The 27,374-nt window shown below is 37.1% G+C and overlaps 2 protein-coding genes across 6 annotated transcripts in view; one reads left to right on the top strand and one right to left on the bottom strand.

The window, feature by feature from the left end:
- HELB (DNA helicase B) overlaps nt 1–6,643 on the top strand; it is a 48,963-nt gene extending 42,320 nt beyond the window's left edge. For both annotated transcript variants that reach the window (XM_027854158.1, XM_027854157.1), the window contains one exon: nt 3,664–6,643. In XM_027854158.1, coding sequence (XP_027709959.1) covers nt 3,664–3,768 — 105 coding nt within the window. In that variant the 3' untranslated portion in view covers nt 3,769–6,643. The remainder of the gene's footprint in view (nt 1–3,663) is intronic.
- Nucleotides 6,644–6,713: 70 nt separating this feature from the next.
- Nucleotides 6,714–27,374, bottom strand: part of GRIP1 (glutamate receptor interacting protein 1) — a 790,436-nt gene continuing 769,775 nt past the window's right edge. For all 4 annotated transcript variants that reach the window (XM_027854162.1, XM_027854159.1, XM_027854160.1 and 1 more), the window contains 2 exons: nt 13,797–13,943; nt 6,714–8,272 (listed from right to left, as the gene is read on the bottom strand). In XM_027854162.1, the coding sequence (XP_027709963.1) occupies nt 8,036–8,272; nt 13,797–13,943 (384 nt within the window). In that variant the 3' untranslated portion in view covers nt 6,714–8,035. The remainder of the gene's footprint in view (nt 8,273–13,796; nt 13,944–27,374) is intronic.

Genomic DNA, 27,374 nt, shown 5'->3' with positions numbered 1-27,374 from the left:
TTGTAAAAATCTTAAATATTTTTTAAAAGATAAGTTTTTGAATAGTCTCATTGGTGGCAGATCTTTGTCCATTGAAGATAGTTTAAATTTTTTAAAAGATCCAGGGCAGGCAAATCTTAAACATATAAGGCAGCAAAATAGCTAGATAATGCTGATTTTCATCAGAACTGAACTGTTAATATACAGTCTTTTTAAAGACAGTTCCACATGAGAAATTCCCAAAATGTTTTGAAAAGTGGCAGCATAATTGAAATATAGGTACCACTTCCCAAAGTGACTACTTTGAAGTTATTTATTTTGATTTATGAATAGGTGGCTCATAGTGGATAGAATGCTAAACTTGGGAGTTAGGAAGACCTGAGTTTAAATTCTACTTCAGACACTTAATAGTTGTGTGACCCTAGGGAATTCTTACTTAACCACTCCAAATCTCAGATTCTTCATCTGTAAAATGGAGATACTAATAGCAAATACCTCACACAATTGTTGTGAGGATCAAATGACTCAATATATGTAAATTCCTTTGTAAGTTTTCTTAAAGCACTGTATAAATGCCATTAGTTCTTATTACATGCAACTTCTTTTTTTAAAAATTTATTGAAAAAATCCTTATGTCATACCTAAGTAAAAGCTTTAGGTATTTGGTAAAGTGTTTTATTTTTAAATTAGATTTTAGGGATGAATTGCAGGAATAATTATTTTTCAGAGTACTCCATTATGATTCATTTACTGCTTTTTCAGGTAATGTAGAAAAACCTTACATGAAAGGAATTTCTTAAAATTTGTACATCATGATGTTTTTATAAACAGTGTTTTTGCCTTACATTTTAGGATCAGTATTTTAATTCTTTGCAGTACCATTAACAATTAGAACTAACCGTGTAGTGAGCCTCCTTCTTCAAAGAAATATAATTGAGCTAGCAATATTTACCATAACTGAACTTACAAATATTGAACTTGATCATAACTCCTGTTTTTTAGGAGGTTTCTTTCTCCCATCCCATATTTATTAGTTTTCTCTTTTCTTATTATGAATTTGACAAAGATCAGGACATTTCCATATACAAAGAACAGAAAAGCAGATTTTTACATGAAACTCTAAATTTGTTTTTTAGCTAACTTGGGTTAAAAAAAAAAAAGGTGTATATTAAATGTAACAAGGTAGTAGCAACACTGTCCTGTTCATCTGTGTCCTCTTCTGAACTTTCTTATGCTTTCATTTGTATGCTTCTAAATTTTCTTTTGATATTCTTTTCTTCTTTTTTTAGCATCACTATTAAGTATTCTTCTATTCTTCCTACTTCCTCCCTCCCCTAAGAAAAGGCATTCCTTCTAACAAGTATAGTTAAGAAAAATAAATCTACACATTTGTCCTTGTCTGAAAATATATCTCATTCTGTACTTCTAGTCCATTGTCTTTCTGTCAAGTGGGAAGCATGATTCATCATCACTCTTTTGCAATCATGGTTGGTTATAGCACTGTTCAGAGTTCTTAAGTCTTGGGAGTTGTTTTATAGTATTGTGTTATCAGTTATTCTGGTTCTACCTCTCTTCACTCTGCATTAGTTCCTATAAACCTTCCTAGACTTCTGTGAATCCATCACTTTGCTCATCTCTTATGTGGCAGTAATTTTCTGTTACATTCATATGCCATGATTTGTTCAGTCTCACCCCATTTGATGGGCACCCACTTTCTTTCCATGTCTTTGTTATAAGAAAAATACTACTCAAAGTACTTTTGTACACCTAAGCCTTTTCCTTCTTTTTTTTTTTACTTTTTTAGTATATGTACCTAGTAGTGGATTCTTAGGTCAAAGGATATTCACATTATAGTGACTTTAAGGGTATAGAGTTCCAAATTGCTTTCCAGAATGGATCAACTTAGAAGTATATACACCAGTAGTGTACCAAGCTTCCTACACCTCCTCCAACTATTGTCATTTCCTTTTCTGTTCTTTGCCAATGTTTGATGAATTCAAGGTTGGACCTTCAGAGTTGTTTTAATTTGTATTTTTCCTTATTAGTGAATTGTAACAATTTTTTAAAAAAATAGCATTTAATCCTTTGACATTTATTGGGGAATGACTTAGTCTCAAATATTTGTATGTATCTTGGATGTCAGATAGTTTTAGAGATATTTATAGTAAATCTATTTGCCTAGTTAAGTGTTTCCCTTCTAATTCTAATTGCATTAATTTTCCATATATGTTTTTATAAAAAATTTAATCCTCTTAAAATGGAAAGGACCTGAAAAGATCATGCTTGCTCAGCTTGTCTTTTTCTTGTTAGCAACTTCGATTTCTTTAAGCTCCCTAAACATCCTGAATCATTGCTTCTACTTAAAAGCAGCAAGAGATAGTAAGAAAAGTGGATAAAGTCTACTTCTTTCCCTGTTCTTTTCCTTTCCATGCTAATAGAGATTTTTCTATTGAATTACTTGGTCTTTTTCTGCACCCAAGGTATTCCTTTTTAACCTGCCACATGGAGCAGGTGAGGTAGTTCAAAAGACAAGAGTCTTTTCTTAAAATATCTGTTTCTAATGTCCTGGAATTTCAGTCTAGATGACAAAATTGGATTTAAGATCCCAAGGTGAGGAATCCATCCCATCTTCAATTGATGTAAAGTAAAAACTAGTTTGCTACCTATGGAGCACGCATTACAGAGAGCACAGTGGTAGAAGGCATGGGTAGCTTTTAGAGGGGCGTTGGTGAGGTTTGGTTGAGGATACTGCTTTTTAAGGGGCCCCCTGAACTTGTCTTGGTTAACTAATTTGATCCTTATAAAGGATCAAATTAAGGAATAAAGGAATAGTAGGGGGCCAAGTATGGGGTATCTGAAAACATAACTGAAAAGGAAATTAAGATGTGATAGCATCCATTAAGCAGAACCACATAAAGAAGAATGACATGATATCAAAAACTGACTTGAAACCAGACCATTTTCTTTTACTTTTGTATTGTATATGGTGAATATCCATGCACAGAAACATGACTGCTGCTGCAAAGTTGTTATGTTCCCTGATTATTGTGGACTTATTTGATTGTAATGAGCTGCTTTGATCGAATTCATTAAAATAGTTACTAAAAAGCAATCATTATTTGTAAGTGTACCCTTTTCCCCAGGATACAGAATTTTTAAAAATAATGAAGTATATGAATGGCATTGCTTTCACTAAACTTTATTGGTATTTTAGTGAGAGCAAAAGGGTGTTTTGTACTATTAATAAGTAGCTTTAAAATACTGGTTTTCATATTCTTTGTCATTTTTTTTGTGTATTTTATAAGGTACATAAGTATAAGCACATGTTTTATATATTTTATTTACATAGCACAGATTTTATTTATAAATATATTCATATACTAGGGCTGTGTGTTAAAAATTATTTGATTGGAGTTATGTGGAAAAAAAAACCAAAACAACAGTTTGGAGATCTTGACTATGACTGTATCCACGGTCAATCTGTTAAGTACTATCAAAACCTCTACGTTGGCTTAGAGCCATTAGTTTTAACCCACAACTTTAAAGGTTTAGGCTGCCAGAAAGGAGACTACTTAAAAGGGTGGAGGGGGGAATCAAATTTCCTAATCTTCTTCTAAGTTAGTAAATATGGTAAATTGGTATAACTTTAGTGGCATCAACATTTTTTTTTTATTATTTTGACAGGTTGAACCGACATCTCCATTTGTATCTGCCAGACTTCAAAATATGACCCTGAATAGCTTGACTCCCAAGCAGCTCTTCAAAACTACAGTCAGTGAAGGAACTTAATTTCTGGCTGAACAGAATGATTGTGATGTATTTTTGTCTTTGGTGAGAAAAATACATAGCAGTATCTTGGAATTATGAAGGTGAAATTGGTCAAGTTTTAAGTGGAATTTTTGGATTTTGCAGAATCAAGCAGATTTTGTTTTAAAGCACAACCATGAAGATTTAAATGCATTTTATTGGCATAATATATAACATAGAATCCAAGCATTAGCTTACATAGTTTTATTTGAACTTTTTCATACTTTTAGGATTATGGCTTTAATTGCTAGTATAATTATAGTCCATGTTTGGTTATCTTTGATAATGTGATTTGGTTATTGGATTAGCACAGAAAATCTAAAAATTATATGAGGGTGTGGCTACAGTAAGGGGACTGTGTTTTAAAACAAACATACTAGAATTCAATATACCAAAAGAGTGTTGCCTCCTTTAAAAAGGTACCCACCTGTTGAAGCTGTATGCTTCTCTCAGTGATGTTCCCATGGCCCAAACCATGCGGAGCGCTTCCTTTTGGGAAGTGCCTTGAGGGCTTGTTGCATGTTTTTCTGAGTGTGTAACGTGGTAGCTAACTAATTCCTTTGCAGCTGGATAAGTCTTTTGGAGCCAAGACTGGTAAATCAGCAAGAGATCAACCTTAGGTAAAACAAAGTATGACTCTAAACTGCGCCTGAAAAACAGTGTGCCAGAAATGATGTTTAAAAAGTGTTTTGAGGAAAGGTTTTAGGATCTATTGTAAGATTCTCTTCTTCTACCCCAAATGTACACTTACCTCTGAAATTGTTATATTTAGGCAAATATGCAATTTAGCCTCCAACTGACAATGTAGAAGGAGGTCACCCCACAAACATTTTGGGAAAAGCCTGTCTGGCATTGGAAAAGCTGTCCATGGAATGTGAACATTGAATAAATAGATAAACAGATTTTTAAAACATTTCTTTAAAAAAAAGTATTATGTGACCATCTCCATGGTGCAATCATGTATTACGCGATAGAATTTTTTTAATGTCTTATTGAAAGATAGTAAAAAATGCCAAAAAGAAATTATGTTTGAATTGTAACCAAACACTTTACAATAATAGAATATAATGAGAAAAGATTTCTGTTATCCCCTCCACCCCCTAACCTAATGCAGGAATTCCTTCCATCGTATCATTGAACAGTGGGTTTTTTTAGGGACAGGGAGCTCACAAGGTTTTTCAGGGACAAAGAACTGTTTTGTAAGGCAACCCATGCCATTGTTGACTGGATCTAATTTTGGCAAATTCTAGTCCAAACCATATCGGAACAGAAATTCCCTCTATTGCACTCCCCCAAGTGGTAGTTATCATTCGGTCTTTGCTTGAAGACCTTAAGTAAGGAGATCCAAGACAGCACAGTTTGACTTTGAAATAGCTGTGGTTGTTAGGAAGTTTTTCTTCATGCCTCAATTTGCCTTTTTGTAACCTCCCTCTATCATTCCTAGATCTACCCTGTGGCCAAACAAGTCTAATTTACCCTTCTTGCTCTAATGACTGTGCTTCTATAAATGCAGCCCAAGATTACATTAGTGTTTTTAGCAGCCATCTCACACTGGTTTGTAGAATGTGAATTGAGGAACCCCCCCCCCCAAGAGGCCATCAAGTCCAGCCTGTATCTGAAGAAATCTTCCCCACATCATACCTGAAAAGTGTCAGGCTGCATTTGTTTTAAGACCTTCAGTGAGGGGAAACTCACTCCTTACTCCCAAGGTAGCCCATTATGCTTTTGCATTAACTAATTATTAAGATGTTTTTACTTATATTGAGCCTAAATGTACCCCTCTTCAACTTCTACCCCTTGTTGCTAATTCTGTAATCCCTCATTCACACAACTACCCTTTAGATGTTAGATAGCTTTCATGTCTTCTCTAAGTCTTTTCTTCATTGGGGTAAATGTTTTTTGAAGGCCTCAGTTCTTCTTTTGATCCTTATATGGCATGACCTCAGAGTTCTTCATCAGCCTGCTTGTGCTTTCCTTTGGACACCCACCACTTTACCAATGTCCTTTCTAAGATTAACCACCTTGGTTTGTTTTTTTTCTTCACATGAATGGTTTCAAGTCAGATTTTCCCCCTTCCTCCCCTATTATTTACTGACTTAATTGATTTTAAAAACTTAAATGCAGGACTTCATATTTATTCTAGTTACATTTCATCTTGTTGGTTTTGATCCATTCTCTGGTTGGATATAGATTAAATTCCATGTAAGATTTACAAATAACATATTCCAGAAAGTCAAGAACGTGGATAGCTTTAGTGTTCATTTTAGTAGAATTTGACCAGGTAATTAGCTGCTTCTGTGTAACAGTTGTTAAAAGCAGTGCCTTGCAAATAGTAGGTGCTTAATTGTTGGATTGAATTGAAAGTGAAAAAAAAACCAAAACTGCAATCTTCCATGGTCAAGATAATTACCCTTGTTAAAGAAAGATGGCACAATAGTTGTACCATTTTCTGTCACTTTCATGGTTTATCATAGATATCTGTATAATATAAAGTACTTTCAATAAACTAGATTTTTTGAAGTCCTGCATTATTTTAAGACCTTTGTTTTTAAACCTCATTCATCTAGATGAAACTCTCAATTTTGTATTATATCTGATCTGTACTCTGCAATATCTGGCCAAAGTGGATTTAGGTCTCAGAGAATTTATACTGAATATCATACTTTGTCTTTTTTAAATTACTGTTTATTCCACTGTGTACAATTTGATTTTTTTTCATACAAATTTACAACAATTCTGAGCTCCCAAAAACCATACATAGACGATAAATATCATGCTATTAAAGTATTAAATTTGTACAAAAATACTTTACAGTTTAATACTTGTTTGTTACAAATAAAAATACATATTTAAGTGACTCATGATTCTTTCAAACATGATTCTGCTTTAAATTTTCTTTTCTTGCCCTGGCAGTGTTGAATGAAGGAAACATTTGTGTGTGCACAAAAGGAAGGTGAGCTTTTTCATGTAATAAGGGTAAAGAAGATAGTGATACTTTGTCTAAATGGTGTTTGAATTTTTAACCCAAACGAAAAGGGTTAGAAAATTACTATTTTGTTAATGAAGGTTCTACAATCAATATATATATATCTAGTTAATTTTTTTTTATATTTAACAGATAAGTTATTACTGTGATTACTCAAAATATCCAAACAACTGAAAACAGTTGCTCAAGAGGATAAGAAGCAGTTGTCACCATTTATTGCTTTGAGGGGTGGTAGGAATTGGCAATGTATTTTGTAAAATGTATTTACAATCTCTAAGTGGCATGGCTCAGAACAAAATATATTTCAGTGGAATTTCTAAATACATGTGCTATACGCCCCTCAATCTGTCAAAACAACATATGTAGTGATATGGATTTGATTTGCCTGGCATTAAGTTGACCTCATTTGAATACACTTTGTTCTTTGTTACAGGTGTTTATTTAAGTCTTTTTAAAAAAGGAAAACAAATGAACTTAAGAACAAATACCCTCAGATTGAGTTTTTACTGTAATGTAGTCCTTTTTCAGAGGTTTTCAGCTACTTAAGAAATAATCCCCATTCTTTAAAAAAAAAAAAAAATTACAGGTCCCAAGACATGACCTGTTTAGTATTTTCTTGCATAGGGAATAACATACATCCTAGTAAAATTGTTCCTATACTTGGGCAATACATTTCACCACCACCTACCACAGCCTCTTACGTGCATGTTTGTGGAAATACTTTAATAGAACTTAATTTTGTATCTGCACCCCTCCCATTGTAGCAGACCAAGAGTTCACAAAACACTACCCATAATAAAGCTAAATTTACAAAGAGCCTTGTTCATACAGCTTACTGTTACATTAAGACCCAGTAACCAGCTGGTTTAAAAGTGAATTATAAGATTTTATCATAAAGGATATTTTAGAAAATGAGATTTTTTTTTTCTTTCTCAAAACCAGTCATATTAAGATGAAAGTATGAAATTGACTTTTTAAAAGATCCTTTATTAATGGGAGGGAAGAAAAGACCTACCTACTTTTCATTATCTTTTTTGCTCTTATCATTGGGCTTGGCCTGCCATTTATCATAGTGGTTACCAGAAAAACTTCCAATTTTAAAAGAATAGTGAACATGAGCCATGAGAGACATTTAAAAGCCCCTGTGCTTTACAATTAATGCCACATGATTGATCTGTGCCTCAAATGTCACAGATATTTTAAAGGGATTTTTTTTTTAGCACCATGTATATATTGTCCTTTGTCATTTTATAAAAATCTTTGCTATAATGTATTAGTGGGTTCTCGTGTCTCCAGACTACCACCATGTCCAGTTTGTTGAAAGAAAGCTCTGTTCTGGTCTCCCCACTCTCCACCAGGTAAAGTACGTTGTTGATCTGGGACCACCTTCTGGGATGCCAGGGGATTTCTGCTAATAACCAGGTCCAGTTTATTGCCAGATTCTGCTATGAGGGGCACAACGAGGCAGCAGTCAAAGTCCCTCGTACGGACGTGGTTAACCTGAAAGGTGAAGAAGGGCCATTCTGTCATTTGGGCTTAGTGTTTGAGTCATAAGACAACACAGTTGAACCCCAAACATACCACCTTGAGGTGAAACCAGAAGTGATTTTAAAAGGGTCGAGACAGGAGGGAGAGGATGTTATGCAGTGCAGTGAATACAGAAAGAGGGCAGAGTTTGAAGACAGAAAGTATGGTAGAGTGGTAAGTTCCTCTCTCCAAGGTACTAACAATCTCTTAATTGTTAAGTGGTGTTTCTCAGTCTTCATCTTCTGATCTCATCAGCTTTTGACTCTGTTGACACATCCAGTGATCCAGGCCTTCTCTCTGTTCTTACTCACTTTGTCTCCTGTCTCCATGGCTCTGTACTGGTTGTCCCTCCTGCCTGGAATGCATTCCCTTCTTGCCTTTTTCTCATAATTCTTCCTTTAAGATGCAGCTCAGCCACCATCTTCTGTGTGAAACCTTCCTTTCCCGACCCCCTTCTGACTGCTAATGCCTTCCGTTCCAAATTACTTTGTGTTTAATGTGTGTATTTGTTAACTTTGTATTTATGCAGTATATATTAAGCTCATTGTGAGTAGGAATTTCAGTCCTTGTACTTCTAGCCTACCCCCTAGAACAGTTCCTGATTGATAATTGCCACATAATATTTGTTGATTGATGGACTGATTGACTATCCCCTCCAAGCTACTTTTCTCTTGGTTTTTATTGTGATACTGCTGTCTCCTATTTCTCCTACCTGTTTGGTTGTTCCTTCTTGGCTGGATCCTCATTGGTGTAAGCTGTGTAACCCTGTGCAACCATTAGTGTTTTCCATGACTCTGTCCTGGAGCTACTTCCCTTTCTATACCACCTTCTTTCCTGATTTCATTAGCTGCCATGGGTTCAATGATCTCTATGCAGATGATTCCCAGAACTACATATTCAGCACTTATTATTTCCGTGACTGCCTGTCCTGTATCATTGGTTTTGTGCTAAACTTTTCTGTCCAAATGTCTCATAGGTGTTTTGCACTCAACAGGTTCACTACACAACTCATCATCTTCCTTTCTCTCCTCCACATTTCTTGATTTCTTTTGACACTGTCATTCTTCCTGTTATTAAAATTCACAAACTCAGCTCATCTTCCCTTCTTTGGTCCCACATATCCAATCAGTTACCAAATTTTGTGGGTTCTATCTATCTCCATATTCTCTCTCACATCCATCTACCACCCTATTTCAGGCCTTTTATCACCTCCCATCTACATTATTGCAGTAAATTCACAATTTATCTTAGCTTAAGTTACTCCCCTCCTTTCCAATCCATCCTCCATTCAGCTGCCAGTATAAGAATTTAAAGCATAGGTTTGAACAAGTGATTTTTCCACTCAGACTCTTCAGTGATTCCAATTGCCCTTAGGATAAAATAGAAACTCACTTTGTTATTTGAAACTCTTAAAAATGAAGCTGCAGCCTTTCCTTCCATTCTGTTCAATCATTTCCCTTCAAACCCTTCAGAACTTTCTTTATTTTTCCCTAAACTTGTCATTTACTTACCACCTCTAGGTATTCACACAGCCACCTGGTTCTCCCCCTATGCCTGGAATACAGCCCCTTCTTAACCATCTAATCACAGAAACCTTAACTTCTTCAAGGTTCACATTAGAAGAAATCTACAGGAAAACTTTCCGGATACCCCTTAGCTACTAGGACTTCTTTCATCCCTAAATTACCTTTTATGTACTTCCTTCTGTGTTATATTCTCCCTGGTAAAATAAAACCCTCTTAGACAGGGTCTGGTTTGCTTTTCATTTTGTCATTCAGTTTCCAACACCTAGTGCGATATCTTGTACACTGTGAATGCTTGATAAAGGCTTCTTGAATTGAGTTGGTAGGGGTTGGAGTCACAAAGCAGGAGGCTAAAAACTAAGAGGGTAGTGAAGAAGAGGATATATTACTTTTTTAAAAAAAAAAGAGATTGGGAAAGGAAGATAGAATAGAGTTTTAGGACAGGAATTCTTAACCTTTTTTTGTTTTGGTGAGAGCTACAAATCCTTTCTTAGGATAATGTTTTCAAATGTATAAAATTACAAACGAAATCAACTATTTAGAAATACAGTTATAAAATAATAATTTTTAAAAACCAAGTTCATAGATCCCAAGTTAAGAACACTGTGTTAGCAGATAAAACTGAGGAAAAGCTTTTGAATTTAAAGCTTAAAAATGCTCCTTAATATAAAGAATACCTGAGTATAGTATGTATGGGGTCGGGGAAAGGTGCCTGTAGAGAAGGAAAAGATGAAAACATAAAAGAACAAGGATAGTGATAGAACAGTATCCTAGAAGAAGTAGGAGTGGAAATGGATGGGTTTGTCTTGGAAAGGAGCCAGGACATAATCATTCTCAGAGAAGTAGGGGAATATGAAGGGAGCTTTAGCTGGGTAATCATATTAGAATGAGGGAAATAGTGGTGATAGTGGAAGCTTGAGGTTAGAAAAAGTTTGAAATGGGTCCTATGGCGAATTTGACAATATACAAAATGTGAATAAAAGAATTATTGAGCCCAGTTGATGTTAAATTGCATTGTTTTATAATGGACCTGCTGGCATTTTAGTTTCTTCCTTTTAATACCAGTATTTGGCAGCCTCGGAAGAGAAAAAAACAAATGGTGAGAGTAATCCATGGTTGTAGGAAAAAGGACCAAGGGATTCTAGACTTCTAAGGAGGCCATCATTCAAATAGATGATGGGATGTAAGGAAGTATTAGGGCAGCAAGTGAAGTCAGAATGGGGACTGATACGTTGGAAAAAGGAGGAATTAATAATGAAAGCAAAGAGCAAGTTTAATAGGTTTGAAGTTGTGGTTAAGAGAGAAGGGTAGGTAGAATGATAAAGGAATCCCGAGATACATGCCATGGTGCTGCTTTCTACATAATAAGATTCTTTTGGTATATGAGTATATTTAAATAAAAAATTTTTAAAAAAACAACTTTGGAATCCTCTTTAATGAGAATTTTGTTTAATTGATTAAGACAGTCAGCTTAGTTATCCATGTTAATGGAAGTGAGTATTTTTTCATGATGGAAACAAGTACTTAACTTGGTTTGAATCAGTTGGCTCAGGGAATTTAAGATGGGAGGAAGGGCTATGTATCTGACTTAGGTGGCAAATAACTCACAATCGAGATTTAAAGTTGCCACGTAGGTGTTGTAGAGAAAATGCTTTCTCTAGGTGGGAAGGTTGGACTTTCTGATTTCTTAAGATGATATGAGCTTAAGAGAGGTAGTATTATTATAAAACAGAACCAAGGTGTGAGTTAAATGTGGGCCACTTTGTCTATAGTAGCATTAGTTTGGGGAAGTTTGTTTCTAGTGCTGGCTAGCAAGAGGCTGTCCTAGGTGACGCCTTAAACAGCCAGACCTTACTTTAATGCCATGTGTTTTCTGAGCAACTCTCTGATCTTACTTTAATTTCCAATAGGCAGTTCTAAGCGGGGGGAGAAAGTTTATATATAAACTAGCCTTTTTATGCAACTGAATTTGAACCAAATGGAGTAATTTCCCCCAGCTCCTGAATGCCCCCAGGAAAGTAGCCCATAAAGGTAATGGACCCACTGGGAACTTGGACTAATGAGTACAGAATGGCAGTTGACCTTGAAACCTCTGCTCTCACGAATCTTATCTCAACATTTCTCTAACCTTGGTTAGGCAGGAATTGAAAGGTAAAGAATATGTGGACTTTAAAAATGACATTTAGAATTAGAATCCCTAGTGGAACAGTAACAATAAGGTATCTTTTCATTTTTCTCTGAGGTTGTATGTAGCTTTTTAAGTAGAGCCATCTTTATGCAGTTAATCTACAGTATCTTGGGCCAGTGAAACCTAGCTTAGCAGCATGTAAGCCCAAAGGAAGAGTGAAATATTTTGGCCTTTTATGAGAAATATCAGGCATTATAGTTGCAGCTGCTTGGCTGGCTCTAAGGGTCCTGAGCTGCGTCAGTCAGGAATACCTCATGATTACATAAGGGATGTCTGGAAATCTCCTTTACATGACACCAATGGGAACTTCTGAGAAAAGTTTTGTAAAAAACACCAGTTTGGTTTAAGTGTGCCCAATGCATGTGGCCAGGAGTAAAATGTTGGAGGGGGAAGTAGAGGATCTGGAAAGGTATATGTGCTGGGGGTCTGGGTTGGGAATTGTTGAGGGTGTTAGATTTATCCATACTTACTCAATTATCTGGAAAGCATATATGGAAAAGGGACGTTCCGGAGATTGTCCATATTAAGTGTAGAAGCCTGGGACAAAAGTCCAAGTGAGACAACTGACCCATTGAGAAAGGGGAATTTGGGAACATTTACCAGGTGATACCTTTATATCAAATCTCCAGGAATAGAATGTTCCGAGGAACTATAATCTATAATTCATTATGGAAGGGGGTATTATGTTTATATTAAACCCCCTCAAATTAAGAGGGAGCTCTGCCTTTGAATGCTAGTGATTGTTTTGTTATCTATTCATGAGTTTGAAGTATATTATTAGGTCAGTGTCATGACTTTAGAATTTAAGAGGCGACTGTAAATTCTAAGGGGACTCACTCCTTATAGGAGAGGAAGGAATAAATTCTCAGTAAACCATTATCTGGGCCCTCTCCCTCCTGGTAGGGGACTGACTGGGCAGGGTCCTTAGCAGCAATTACTCAGGTGACAATGCCTGTTGCTATAGAAGGGCTGTTTACCCTAAGGTTTGGAGTGAATCTCTGAGCCCTAGGTGGGGAATTATTCAGGGTGTGAGAGTTCAAATTAGAAACACCCAGACTGTGATTTAATAGAGGATGACTGCTTATTAGCAGGATGAGGTGTCCTGCAGACTTTGTCTCTTTAAGGGGGGGGAGGGGGAACTGCAGCTACCTTGAGTGTGATGGGCCTTTGGAGAATATTAAACCCATTTAGCTGATCTAGGAGTGACAACAGGAATTTAGAAACCACATCACTCTAGTCCATTGCTCTTACCAGCCCAATACCACAAGTCCAGCATTAACCTGGCTTGCTTCTTTGGAATGTGTAATTCTTAGGAATCAAAGGTCTTGTGAGATGAATAAATTTCACTGACTGTTTTTTAAAAGAGCATAGGTCTTTACTGAAAGATCCTATTACAGAAGGTAACATTATTCTTGGACTTTTCTTTCTTAAAACAATTTTTACAATAGAATAAATTATTGCATCCAGTACTTCCACCTTCCTCTTGACACCTGGAGATCACTTTGTGAAGTCAGGCTTTGAGGTTGTGACCAAAATGATGCCAGAGCCGTGGTGATGAGAGTTTGGAGAGAGGATCTGGTGGGAAGGACTCATAGGGCTTAGATCTGGAAGGGACCTTAGAGAATGGGAAAAGAACAGAGCTGAAAGGCTCTCCCCAGTGGGATCATCCTCTACCAGGTGAATAGACCACCACTCTCATTCCTAAATTTGCCCATTTGGTCTTGTAAAGTTAATTATATGCTCCACCTGAGACATGCATGGTTGAAATTGCACATTTGGCTTTTACCTGTAAGAGCCTGTCATATGGCTTTAAGCCACCTAGGTCTCCTGGTCCAGTGGGGCGAATATTTTTAACATATACTCCTTTTTCCAGCAGTCCATCTGATACGCTGAACCCAAAGTCTTCCATGTCACAATCCTTGTACAAGGTTACCTGTAAAAATGTTACACTGTAAAAATACATTTCCTAGAACAAGTCTTTGCTTTTGAAGTTTCAAAAACACGAAGAACCTTCTTCCAATTATTTTCAGTGATGTTAAATACTATTGAGACAGCCCTTTCTTCTCAAAGAAAGATACTAGTATTTTTTGGGACTTGGGCATTTTCCATATCCATCCAGATTTAAGAAAGGGACACACCAAAAAACTCTGTTGTTCCTTTTTTTCACAGAAATACCCTGAGGTTAGCTGTATCCAACTTAAAATTTCAGTCACCTGCTCAATGTATTGACTTTTTTTTTGTTCCTCCTTTATTGCCAAGCCTGTTTTATTTTTAAATGTTTTAACTACCACCAAAACCAATGACGCGTGTAGGAGGAGGAGTAGAAATTTTATACAAACCATTAGCATTCAGCAAAGTAGGTCCAAATAAATAGACACATAAGTTCTGCCAAAGGTATTTTTAAGGTAGTCCATACTGAAGCCTTACCTCTAATGCAAGGTACTGCCCTTAAAACCGAGCATCCTTGTCTAGGGTGATGACATAAAAAAACCTTCCCTTTATTGCCTCTCTATGCCTGTTGTGGTGTGGTGCTGGCTACAATTATGGTACATACCTTGTCCCATACTTTTTTCTCTTACTCCATGGTGACAGAATTAGAACATTCTCTGACTTTTTTAGAAGGAGTAAAAAAGAAGCTCAGGATTGGGGGGCAGTCATCAAAAGTCTCCAAGTGTAGTCTCTCTGAAGGCAAAGGGGTAATGGATTGGAGGACCCAAAGATCCCCATGGATACCAGCTGCTTCTGATAATTTATTTCTTTCCACAGGCCCAGTTCTGTGTAATGACAGTCCCTAATCCTGTGAATTAGAAAACCTGAACTTTGCTCTCAGTCCAGATAATTATTAGCTGTGTGGTCCTGAGAAAGTGAGCCTCAGCTTCGCTGTATACAAAATGGGTGTAATAGTGGCACGCATCTCATTGGTTATGTACTTCACACATTTTAAGGGCACTATTGGACATAGGAGCTGTGTTCCTCTCTGCTGTGTTCAAATGATTCTATTCCCACTTACTTGGCCCTGATGACCAGATATCTCATTCAGTCATGTTTCTTGTTGCCCCGGGAGTACAGCAAAACCTGTTCACCAACTCTTTTCTTTGCTTCTTTCTCCAAGGTGTGATTGTGAGCCATTCTTCCATTTAGCTGCAACTTGACTCTGCTAGCATTGTTTATAACAAGCATGTCATGATTTAGGGAAGGGAACATCATTTACACTCCCTTATTGGTCATTTAAAAAGGAGTCTCAGATTTAGAGTATCCATTGAGTTGATGTTTATTGATGGTCTAAAAACTCATACCCCATCCCCCTTTCTTGCCACCTGAAAATGTCGCTGCAGAACCTGATGGGAGCCACATGGGACTGAGGCTCTTTTAAAGTTCTTAGTTTCATGGGTTGCCATCTTTCCTGCTTCCCCCCCACCCCTGCAAAAAAAAAAAAAAAAAATCATTACCAAGTAGCCAACATACTGGTGATACGCTTTTATGTAATTAGATAGGTTGGTCCTTGGAAAATGGACTCAGTCTGCCACCAGAACCAGAGACATACTCAAAGCCTTTCCAGCATAGTAAAGACCTGTCACAAAGCTTGTATACACAGCTCACAAGGCCTTTAAGATTCCAGGGTCACTTTAACACTACAATGAGGCATTGGAATAGAAGGACTTCATGGGACAATAGTTAATAATGACAGTAACTCAGATTTGTTAAGTGCTTTCCTCACAATAATCCTGTGAGGTGTAGGTAGTTATTACCCCCATTTTACAAATGAAGAAACTGAGGCTTAGGAAATATAAGTAACTTCTCCATGGTCATACATCTAGTAAATGTCAGAGCTGGGATTTGAATTCAGGTCTCCTGATTCCAGTTCCATTATACTTACTACTACCTATTCTACTACCTCTTTCAACTCATCTTGAGTCTAAACTGTTACATTTCTGTGTAGAAGGTTTTGGGGTAAAAATTTACAAAGTGATTTAATTTGATAGTACTTTGTCCACCTAGGAAAGTTACTTAGGTTAACCTGAGCTAGTGAGTTTCTAACAACTGGGACAATAATTTCCTAGGAAAATGGCTGATTTCATATAACAAAATGAAGTGACTTTAAAAGTAGTATAGGGAATCATTGATTCAGCAAATATTTGACAACCATTTATTTAGCTCCAGGATTCAGTATTTCATAAAAATGGGGACTACTCCTGTTTTCCCTGGTCCTAAGCTGTGGTGCTACTACTTCATGGTGCTACTTTCCTCCACCCTCCACTTCTTTCACACAAAGAGCAGCAATGACTCTTTTTTCTGGCTGGAGGAAACCATAGAACCATAAACCATAAATCATTTTCATATATGCATCTCTTATTCATGTCTTGACAGATGACTGGAGTAGAGCTCTTTTTCTTGCTTGACTTCTACCTGTTTGTGTAGCTCTTCATGAACTACAGTTTAAAATAATTTCTTAAGCCCACTGCTTTTTAAATCTCTGCTACTCAAAATATTTCACTGACTTTCCACTATGGTTCACAGGAATACCAAATTATCGTTATTGCTTCCAAAGCCTTCCATTTTCTACCAAGCCTCTCACTGATTTCTGTCAAACCCCACATCCATCCACACCCTTTTCATGTGAGCCAAGCTTCTCATAGGCCTTACATCCATTATCTTTTTATTGGCTGATCTGACCCCCATCCTTGAAATCAGTATCACATAATGTCCAATTTGGGAGGAACTTCAAAGGTCAATTAATCCAATGCATATTGAGCTTGAATCCTATCTACATGACAGCTATTAAAATATCTGAAGGCAGCTATCATGTGTTCAGGTCTCCTCCAAGCTAAACAGTCCATCAGTTGGCATTGGCTTTGGAGGACGGCTGTGAGACTTAGATGAGAGATGGGAAAATAGTATTTTGGGGTGGGGGAAGGGAGAGGAGGACAGGGCAGTTGGACAGATAATAGAGGATGGCATGCAAAGCTGATTAAAATGTCTACAGAATGAAGCAACCCCAGTGATACCTAGAGCATGGGAAGCATTTTACAAATTCTATATAAATGTGAACTACTGTTCTCCTTATCCCCTTCTATGGATGAGGTCCAGTTTGTCAATATCCTTCCTACAATGTGGTGCCCCAAACAAATACAATACTTTAGAGGTTGTCAAACCAAGGCAGAATAGAGATGGCTTCCCAATTCCTTCTCCTTGTTCTTATTCTAAAAGGACCAACTGACTTGTTAGAATATTATCTCTAGGCTGGGGCCATCTTTATAAATCCCACTGCAGTATTGATGATCCATTATTATATACTGTAATTTTCTCTAACCTTGGAAGCAAGCCATATAGCAAACTGCACTGTATTTCACTTTGAACATTGTACTAAGTTTCAAACAAACACCATCTGTGTCTCTTAAAAACATACTTTGAGGCAAGCATCAAGACATCTGATTTAGTTTTCTGTTCTGACCATGTATTTCTCTCTATATATTACTTCACTTGGTGATCTTAGCAGCTTCTCTGGATTTAGTTATCTCTATGCTGATGGTATCTCAGATCTAGCTAACTTCTCTTCTGACTTCCAGTTTCACATTTCCAGTTGCTTTTCATACATCTTGAACTGGATGTCCAGCAGACAACTTGAACTCAACATGTTCAAAACCGAACTCATTATCTTCTCCCCTAAACTCTCCTCCCTTCCAAATTTCCCCATTATTGTTGAGGGCACCACTATCTTCCCAAGCTTGCAACCTAGGTGTCATCCTCACTGCCTCCACAGTTCTCTCTCTAGTCCACCCTCCATTCTGCTACCAAAGTGATTTTCTGACCAAGTCACTATATTTAGTAAACTGCCGTGGTTTCCTGTTAAATCAGAATTCCTCCAGTATCAAATACAAAATCCTCTGGCATCTGAAGTCCTTTATAACCTAGCATCCCCACTGTCCTTACCTTTCCAGTATTCTTACTCCTTATCCTCCCCTCCGAGGCTCCCCACCCCTTATCCCTTCGATGCAGTAACACGGGCCTCCTTGCTCTTTCATGAACAAGATACTCCATCTCCTGACTCTGGACAGTTTCACTGTCTCCCATGCCTGGAATGTTCTCCCTCCTCATCTCTGCCTCAGTTTCCATGGATTCCTTCAGTCCCAAGTACATTCCCACCTCCTACAGGAAACTTTTCTCAAACCCTCTTTAAGTCTAGAGACTTCACTGTTGATTATTTCCTACTTGGCCTGTATATAACTTGTTTGTACATATTTTTTTGTTGTTTACTGTTAGATTGTGGTCTCCTTGATGGTAGGGACTGTCCCCAGGTTCAGTGCAGTGCCTGGCATATAGTAGGTATTTAATAAATGCTTATTGACTCAAAGTTTTAAGAATATTTATGAGTTCCCTGACTTGATCTTATGAGAGAGATTTCATGTGCTTTCTTGAGAGACAATAAATAAACAGCAGCAAACCAAGTGTTATAGCTTCTCAGCCATGACGGTCTATCAAAGACTGAACTGAGCCTCTCTGATGCAGTAGCCATAAGGAAGAAGACGAAGCCATCTGTTCAGAGATTATGATGATTTTCTTACACTCTCTTTTTATCACCTGTGCTCATTCATTTTAAGATAACACCCGGGTCACCTTCTTCCATTTTGTTAGACCAAAACACATTAGTTTTGCGTGCCATCCTAGATTATTAGGGGAGGAGGGTGAGGAAGGGAACGCAGAGTTGTCTTTCCAGCTGCATTCCTCAAACCCAAGAGGAAAAACTTCCCTCCAAGGAACATCAGTTTCCATTACATCCTGAATTCATTTACAAACATGGTAAACTGGGACAAGGGAGGCAGCTGCAGCCTTGCAGGGGAGAAAGGCAGCCATGGTGAGGAAAGAAAAGGCCAGCTGCTTCACATACTGTTTCCTGCTGCTTTCTGGCAATGGTGAGAAGCAGAACCCTTTTGAAATGAATGTTTAACAACTTCTTTGCTAGTGAATCAGTGGTAGGCTGGAATCCTGGCTATATGGGGGGTGCTGGCTTTCCAGCTTTGACGGCTGAATTGCAACTGAGCAACATTACACATGTTCAAGATTGATGGTAGGTTTTTTTTTAAACTTATATACAAGGATCTTCTCGTACATAATGAGTAAACTAATTATGACTATCATAGCATCTGAGGCGATTCCTCTAATGCAGGGGTTCATGAATTAAAAAAAAATTTTTTTGACAGCAATTTCATCATAATTTATTTCTTTCTCTTGGTTTCATTTTATGCATTTAAAAACATTCAGAGAAAGGATCCAAGACACAAAGTTAAGAGCTCTTTCTCTAATGCTTAAGATTGGCTTATGGAAAAATTTACAGCCTACCACCATTGAAACATAAGCCCAATGTCACCAATCAAAGGGGATTCTGGGAGACACATGGTAGCATAACCAGATGTTGGGGGTGGTGGTGACTGTATGTGTAGGGATTTGGACACACCTTCCACATTACGTGTTGAGATGTGGTGCCTGTAATGCATCTAAAAACATAACAGAATATCTTAAGACTAATCAAAATGGATGACAGTTCCTCACTTCTGGTGATTTCCATTCCACAAATGCCACTTCCAGAAGATACCTAAAAAGAATTGCTAAAAATTTAAAAAAATCTTAGACAAGAAACTGAAGACCACAGGGGCACAAGTTGTGTTTTCTTAACTGTTGCCCATTGAAGGAAAAGAATGTAGAACAGAAAAATTAATTTGGGAACTCAACAGCTGGCTAAAAACGTTGCACTTGAGAATGGGATTTGGATTTCTGGACCATGGCTTACAAGAGGGGGATGACAGATTCCTGACCAGAGGAGGAATACAGCTGACAAAGGTTGGTAAGAATGTATTTGCCAATTGCCTTACAAATGTTCTCAATGGCACTTTAAACTAAAAAGGATGTCTATCTTACATACATAATATATCTATACGGCCAGGTCCCAATTAGTGTAAAAAGTGATTTCCCTGAAGTTTTCACATTATTCAAATTTATATTTGATATTTCCATTGGGGTGGAAGAAATGACCATATTTTATATAACTTTGAATAGTATGAATTTGAATTCATGTGACCATTTTGAAGGATTCATTAGTCACACTAAGCAGAATCTAGCTGTATTACCCAAGGTAGATACTATAGAGAGTAACCACAAAAACAGAATAGCAGCTGAGACAGCCAGATATTCAGAGTATACGAAAATCCAAAAAAAATTTTCAAAAGTATAGCCTATGACTTCAAATGAGTCTATTTACAAACAAGAGAAATTAGAGGTCCCTGTGCAAGATGGCAAATTTGACTTTAAAGATGTCAGACTTTGTAGGAAGAAACCCATGACTATAAACCATGGTTCTGTTCTGGACAGGAATGCCTTTTTCAGAAGGAAAAGAATGGTTAGAAGGTTGGAGGGAATAGCATTGTATATTAAAAAGGTGCCCGGAACCAGAAGGGAGAAGTATGATGGAGTGATTTGAGTGATGTGCAAAGGAGGAAGAAATGAGTGGCTTTATCAGAGAGAAATGAGGTTTTTGGGTAACACCACAGACATCATATAGGAGTGACTGGAGATTTTATGCAGAAGTATCTTATGACGCTTCTCTCTAATAACTTTTTAACTTCAGGAATAATTTCATCCTTTAGAAAAGTGGAAGAACCAACAAGGGACTATTTTATTCTGGATCTAATTCTCATTAACAGTGAGGAAACAGTTTGGCAAGGAAATGATGAAAACTCGGTGGATGAGCAGGAGGTGGGAAGTAGGTAACCAGTCCATTCTAGAGTTTGTGACCGAGTGCTAGAGAAAATCCAGTTATGGTCTGACATGTACTCTAAATTTGGGGGAATTGGGTTTCAAAGGGTTCTGAGGAAAGAGAGGACCTTATGGAGAAATGCTTCAAGGAAGTCAATCCCAAAGGGATGGGAAGAGCTCAAGAATTAAATTCTGAAGACACTAAGGAAAACAATTCCAATGAGGAAAAAAAATGGAATTTAACAGAAAAAATTGTTGTGGATATACAGTGAACGCACTAGCTTAGATTTTAAAATGGAATGTATAGAAGATAGAAGCAAGGTTGGATAAGAATGAATATGAGTGTGGTACAGTCCTATAAAAATATTGTCCAAAAAACTTTTCAGTTCTCCTGAAACTAAGGACAACAAAAAAAGTGTTTGTTGTAACTATGCTGGAAGAAAAAAGATTAGAGAAGGGATAGGAGCTTTGCTTGAGTGGATGAGATAATTGACAATAAAGAGATGGTAGAATTATTTGATTTTTATTTTGTTTCTGTTTTCTGTGAAAGAGAGAATATGCTTTACACCAAAACAACACAACAAAAATGACTTAACAAGGAGTTGATACCCAAGGTAGGTAAGGAGACAGCCAAAGAGTATCTCACTGCCCTAGATGAATTAAAGTCTCATCTCAAATGAACTACATTTTTATGCCTTGGAAACCTCATCAGTGTGACTGCTGAGCAATTCTCAGTGATATCTGACAAATCACAGAAAAGAGGCAAGCTTGATACCCTATTTTCAAAAAAGAGAAGAGAGAATAGAGTCTGTCAGCTTAATTTTTTATCCCTGGGAAAATTCTAGAATGGATTATTAAAGAAATAGTGGTGAACATCCAGATAAGGAAGTGTTGATTTTAAAGAATGGCCATACCATGCACAACTAACCTCATTTCCTTTTCTGACAGAATTATTAAGCTATCAGATAAAGGAAATGCTGTGGATGCAATTTACCTAGCTATTATTTGATAAAATACCTCATATTTCTTTTGGCTTTCTGAAAGGCAATATGGTGGTTGACCACAGAAAGACAAAAGGAATGAAAAAGCAAGCCAAAAAGAAAGATGCTGGCTCCATTTTCAGAGGAGAATTAATATGATATCAAGGCACCAAGTAAGTTCAATATGTTGCATACAATATTGGCAAGGTACTTGCCACCAAGATTCAAGGAACAAAAATTGTCTCTGATGGTCTCAAGGGTAATGTTTTTGAAGTGAACCCTGCTGAAATGTAGAATGATGAGGTTGCTTTTATTAAGTTTAACTTCATATGAAAGATATTCAGGGGAATGGAACTTATCCTGTAATAAGATGTGCTCCATGCTTTAAAAAAAAATATGGATAATGATAGAAGCCCATGTTGATGTAAAAACTGCCAGTGACTACTTCCTTTACCTTTTCTGTATTGGTTTTACCGAATAGTGCAACAAACAGATCTTTAAGACCTCTTAAGCTTAGCAACAGCAAGTCCATCAAATTTGCAAGATGATGATGGAAATCATGTTCAAGGAGGTTTAATTTATATATATATATATACATATATATATGTATATATGTACACACATAAATATGTATATATATGTGTGCTTATGTATGTGTATATATATATATATATACACACACACACACATATAATTATATAAATGACTTGAAAGACATCAATAGAATGTAAGCTACTAAGATGGTGGAGAAAAGGCAGGGACTTGCCTAAGCTCTCCGCCAAACCTCTCCAAACAACTTTAAATAATGCTTCAAAACAAATTCTGGAGCAGCAGAATCCACAAAAGGATGGAGTAAAACAATTTTTCATCTCAAAACAACTTAGAAGGTCAGCTACATTAGGGTGAGAGAGGAGCACAGTGGAGCACAGGCCACACCCCGAGCAGACCAACAGTAGGCATTGGGGTAACTGAATCAGTGGTAGTTTCTGAACCTCTCAGTCCACAGAGGGTAAAGGGGTCAGACAAATGGTCAGAAGGAGATTACAGGGGTCCCTTTGTTGACTCTGGGGGCAGGACTCTGTTGCTTTGCCCATACTGGGATCTGTGTCACAGTCCTGGGTCTCACTCGCAGGGTGAGGAGGACCACTAGCACACCAGACCTTGTGGTTGAAGGGGAGTTGGGATCCTTGTCACAGTTCCAGGGTGGAAAAGTGTGCTTATGGTCACTCACAGACCAGCATAGGCCAGGAGAGTAACAAACACATCTTTCCCTAGATCAGACCACCTTGGAAGAACTAAAAAATTATAGGTCCCCAGTGTGGGACAGTGGTCCCTCCATTCTAGAAGCAGAGCCCCACTTTAGCATGGAATTTAAAGTCCAGAAATAGACTGGGAAAATGTATAAACAGTAGAAAAAGATCCTGACTATAGAAAGTCACTATGGTGACAGGGAAGATCAAAACACAAACTCAGAAGAAGACAACAAAGTAAAAACCACTACATCCAAAGCCTGAAAAAAAAATATGAATTGGTCTCAGTCTTCCATGGAAGAGTTCAAAAAGGATTTTAAAAATCAAGTAAGAGAGGTAGAGGAAAAATTGGGAAGAGAAATGAAGAGTGATGGAAAAAAATCATGAAAAAAGTAAACAACTTGGTAAAGGAGGCACCTTTTAAAAATACTGGAAAAAAATAACATCTTAACAAACAGAATAGGCTAAATGATAAAAGAAGCACAAAAATATAATGAAGAGAAGAATGCCTTGAAAAGGAGAATTGGCCAAATGGAAAAAGATATACAAAAATTCACTGAAGAAAATAACTCCTTAAAAAATATAGAAGTGGGCAAGTAGAAGCTAATGATTTTATAAGACATAAAAAAACAAAAAACAAAAATCAAAAGAAAGAAAAATAGAAGAAAATGTGAAATATCTTACTGGAAAAACAAGCGACCTGGAAAATAGATACAGGAGAGATAATTTGGGAATTATTGGACTATCTGAAAGCCATGATCAAAAAAGAGCCTAGACATCATCTTTTAAGAAATTATCAAGGAGAACTGCCCTGGTATTCTAGAACTAGAGGGTAAAATAGAAATTGAAAGAATTTACCATTCACTTCCTGAAAGAGATCCCAAAATGAAAACTCCCAGGAATATTATAGCCAAATTCCAGAACTCTTAGGTCAAGGAGAAAATACTGCAAGCAGCCAAAAAGAAACAGTTCAAATATCATGGATTCACAGTCAGGGTAACACAAAATTTGTCAGTTTCTACATTAAAGGACTGGAGGGCTTGGAATATGATATTCCAGAGGGCAAAAGAGCTAGGATTACAACCAAGAATCACCTACCCAGCAAAACTAAGTATAGTCCTTCAGGGGAAAAAATAGATATTCAGTTAAATAGAAGACTTTAAAGTATTCCTGATGAAATTAGATCTAAATAGAAAATCTGACTTTCAAATATAAGACTCAAGAGAAGCATAAAAAGGTAAACAGGAAAGAGAAATCATAAGGGATTCAATAAGGTTAAACTGTTTGTATTCCTACAGGAGAAAATGATACTTGTAACTCCTAATAACTTTCTCATTATTAGGGCAGTTAGAAGGAGTATAGAAAGCACAGATGTGAATTGAATGTGATGGTATGATTATCTAAAAAAAATAAATTAAGCAGTGAGAAAGAAGAATGCACTGTGAGAAGGGGACAAGTAAAGGTAGAATGGGGTTAATTATCTGACATAGAAGAGGCAAGAGAGATTTTATGGTAGTGGGGAAGGTGTGGGGGAGGTAGCAGCCATCACTTGAACCTTACTCTCATCAGAATTGGCTCAGAGGGAATAACATACATACTTGGTTGAATATGGAACTCTACTTACCCTATGGGAAAGTAGAGGGATAAGAGAAAGGGAAGGGCTAATAGAAGGGAGGGCAAATTTGGGGAGGTAAGTGAGAAGCAGAACTCTTGAGAATGGACAGGGCAAAAGGAGAGAGAGAGAATAGAACAAACAAGGGGAAAATAGAATGGAAGAAATACATAGTAATCATAAGTGAAAAAATTTATAGCAAGTTTCTCTGATAAAGACCTCATTTCTCATATATAGAGAACTGAGTCAAATTTATAGGAATAAGAGTCATTCCCCAATTGATAAATGGTCAAAGGATATGAACAAGTAGTTTTCAGATGAAGTAATCAAAGCTATCTATAGTCATATGAAAAATACTCTAAATCAATATTGACTAGAGAAATGCACATTAAAACAACTCTGAGCTACCACCCCACACCTATTATATTGGCTAATATGACAGAAAAGGAGGACAAATGTCGGAGGAGATGTGGGAAAATTTATACACTAATGCTCTGTTAAGTCTAGTTGTATACTGATTCAACCATTCTCGAGAGCAATTTGGAACTATGCCAAAAGGGCTATAAAGCCATGCATACCTTTTGACAAAGCAATACCACTACTAGGTCTGCATCCCAAAGAGATTTATTTTTTTTAAAAAAGGCAAAGGACCTACACGTACAAAAGTATTTATAGCAGCTCTTAGTGATGGCAAAGAATTAGAAATGAGGGAATGTCCATCAATTGAGGAATGACTGAATATGTTGTGATGGAATACTATTGTTCTATAAAGAAATGACAAGCAGGATGCTCAGAAAACCTGGAGAGAAATAAAAGGCTATTTCTTTAGTACAGCCTCATGAACACCTTGGGATTTCCTCTCTTTGTAAAGCTCAGCTCATGTGCTGGACAGTTCTGGACCAATTATATTGAGAATAAAATCACAGTATTGTAGATTTAGAGCTGGAAGGGAGCTCAGAGGCTATGTATTTCAATCCCCCTCGCTTTAAAGAAGTGAAAAATGAGGCCTAGAGCATTTAAATGACTTGCCCAAAGTAGCACAGGTAGTAAGCATTAGAGACGGAATCTAGGTCCTCTCATTTTAGAGCTCACACTCTTCACTATGGTTCCCCGCCTACCCCCCCGACCATGAATATCAGCCTGGTAGAACATAAGGTTCTCTTTGTGTGTGTGTGTGTGTGTGTGTGTGTGTGTGTGTGTGTGTGTGTGTGTGTACATAAATAAGGGTTTAATTTTTATTTTATTATTGCAGTGCTAAATCTTACATTGTATATTAAAGTTTAGAGGAAAACCCAGAAATCATTTGGCTTATTTACACTCTGTGAAAGCATCATGGTCATGTCAAAGAGCTGTGCTGGTTAGGAGAGAACTGGATTCAGATACTGTTTATAATACTCCCTAGTTGTGTGAGCCTGGACAAGTCAGAGAATCATATACTGTCAGTGTTGGGAGAGAAGTCAGAGTTCAGCTTGTGCTACATGTCTCCCAAATTAGACCCAAGCCCTTTGCTTCATGAGAGTGCTTCTGAGACAACGTTCCTTATAGTATATATGTAAGCACACCTTTGTGTGCTTGTCACTTGTTTATGACTTTGTGTCAGTATCACTTTACAATAAATATGTACCTGATAACTAAATCCCATTTTAATACTGTAAAGCCTCACTGTTTCAGAGTTCCACTGATTACTCGAGATACAGATCATAATGTTGGCTAACTCTTGAGCCCTCAGTGGGATGAACTTTCCTAAGCATCAGACAATTCACAGTCCCATTTTTATAGCACTATTCATATGAAACTAAGTGCTACTTGCAAACTTGTTTTGTTAAACACTGCATTTGCAGAAACAATTAATGATAATAGTTAAGGTATATCTACACATCAACTAGAGACATAGGTAATGATGGGAACATTGAGTATGGTCTGAAAGTCTAAAGGAAGCATAACCACAGGAAAAGGGGTAAGTTAGATGTAGGAATTTGAAAGAGGGCACATGGATGGGGAATGATGTGAGGAAACTGGGAAAGAAGATGAACACTTCTAGTTCAGTGAAGAATATAAGCTGCTTGAAAGCAGGGATTGCATCATTTTTATCTTTGTATCTCCTACTAACTTGTCTAGCACTGTCCGAGATGCTAGGGTTACAAAGAAAATGAAACAGTTCCTGTCCTGAAGGAGTTTGCATTCTACGCCAAAGCAGTAAAATGACTGGCCCAACAGCAAAAACTAATAAATGGCTTACAGTACAAGTCTCTATCAGTAGACAGGGCTCAGGCCTCTGTATCTGATCATTTAGAGAAAATGGTATCCAAATTACATACTAGGGAATGGCTATTTCTGCCTGGAACATTCTAACTCTCAATTTCTTTCACCAGTTTCTTTCCAAATGATATGTATGCATAGTTCAACAGAGAAAACATTAGGAAAGCCAGAAGACCATAGGAGAAAAAAGCATGATAAAACATATTATGGATTTATCCTTAACCATATTTGAACGTGAATCCATCAGGCACATATAGGGAAGGACAACACTCAGTGTAAAGCAGGGAGGGAAGTGGGGCTTAGGGACTGCATTTGCTACTGACATGTGCTTAACTGCCCCCATATATCCTCACTTTAACTTTCTAATCTCTTACTTTCATTTGGGGAAAAAAAAAACTGGAAAAAGGAAATTGGGGTTTCTGTGTATTCTGGGATTACTGTAGACATTTTTACTTTTCTAAGTCAGATAACTGGGACACTTACAGTTTAAGGGTCATATTGAAATCTTGTCTTTT

Source organism: Vombatus ursinus, unplaced genomic scaffold (genome assembly GCF_900497805.2).
Source record: "Vombatus ursinus unplaced genomic scaffold, bare-nosed wombat genome assembly UNPS02010320.1, whole genome shotgun sequence".
In the NCBI taxonomy this organism is placed as follows: Eukaryota; Metazoa; Chordata; class Mammalia; order Diprotodontia; family Vombatidae; genus Vombatus; species Vombatus ursinus.
Note: the sequence above shows the minus strand (reverse complement) of the source record. Positions and strands in the feature narration are given on the sequence as shown.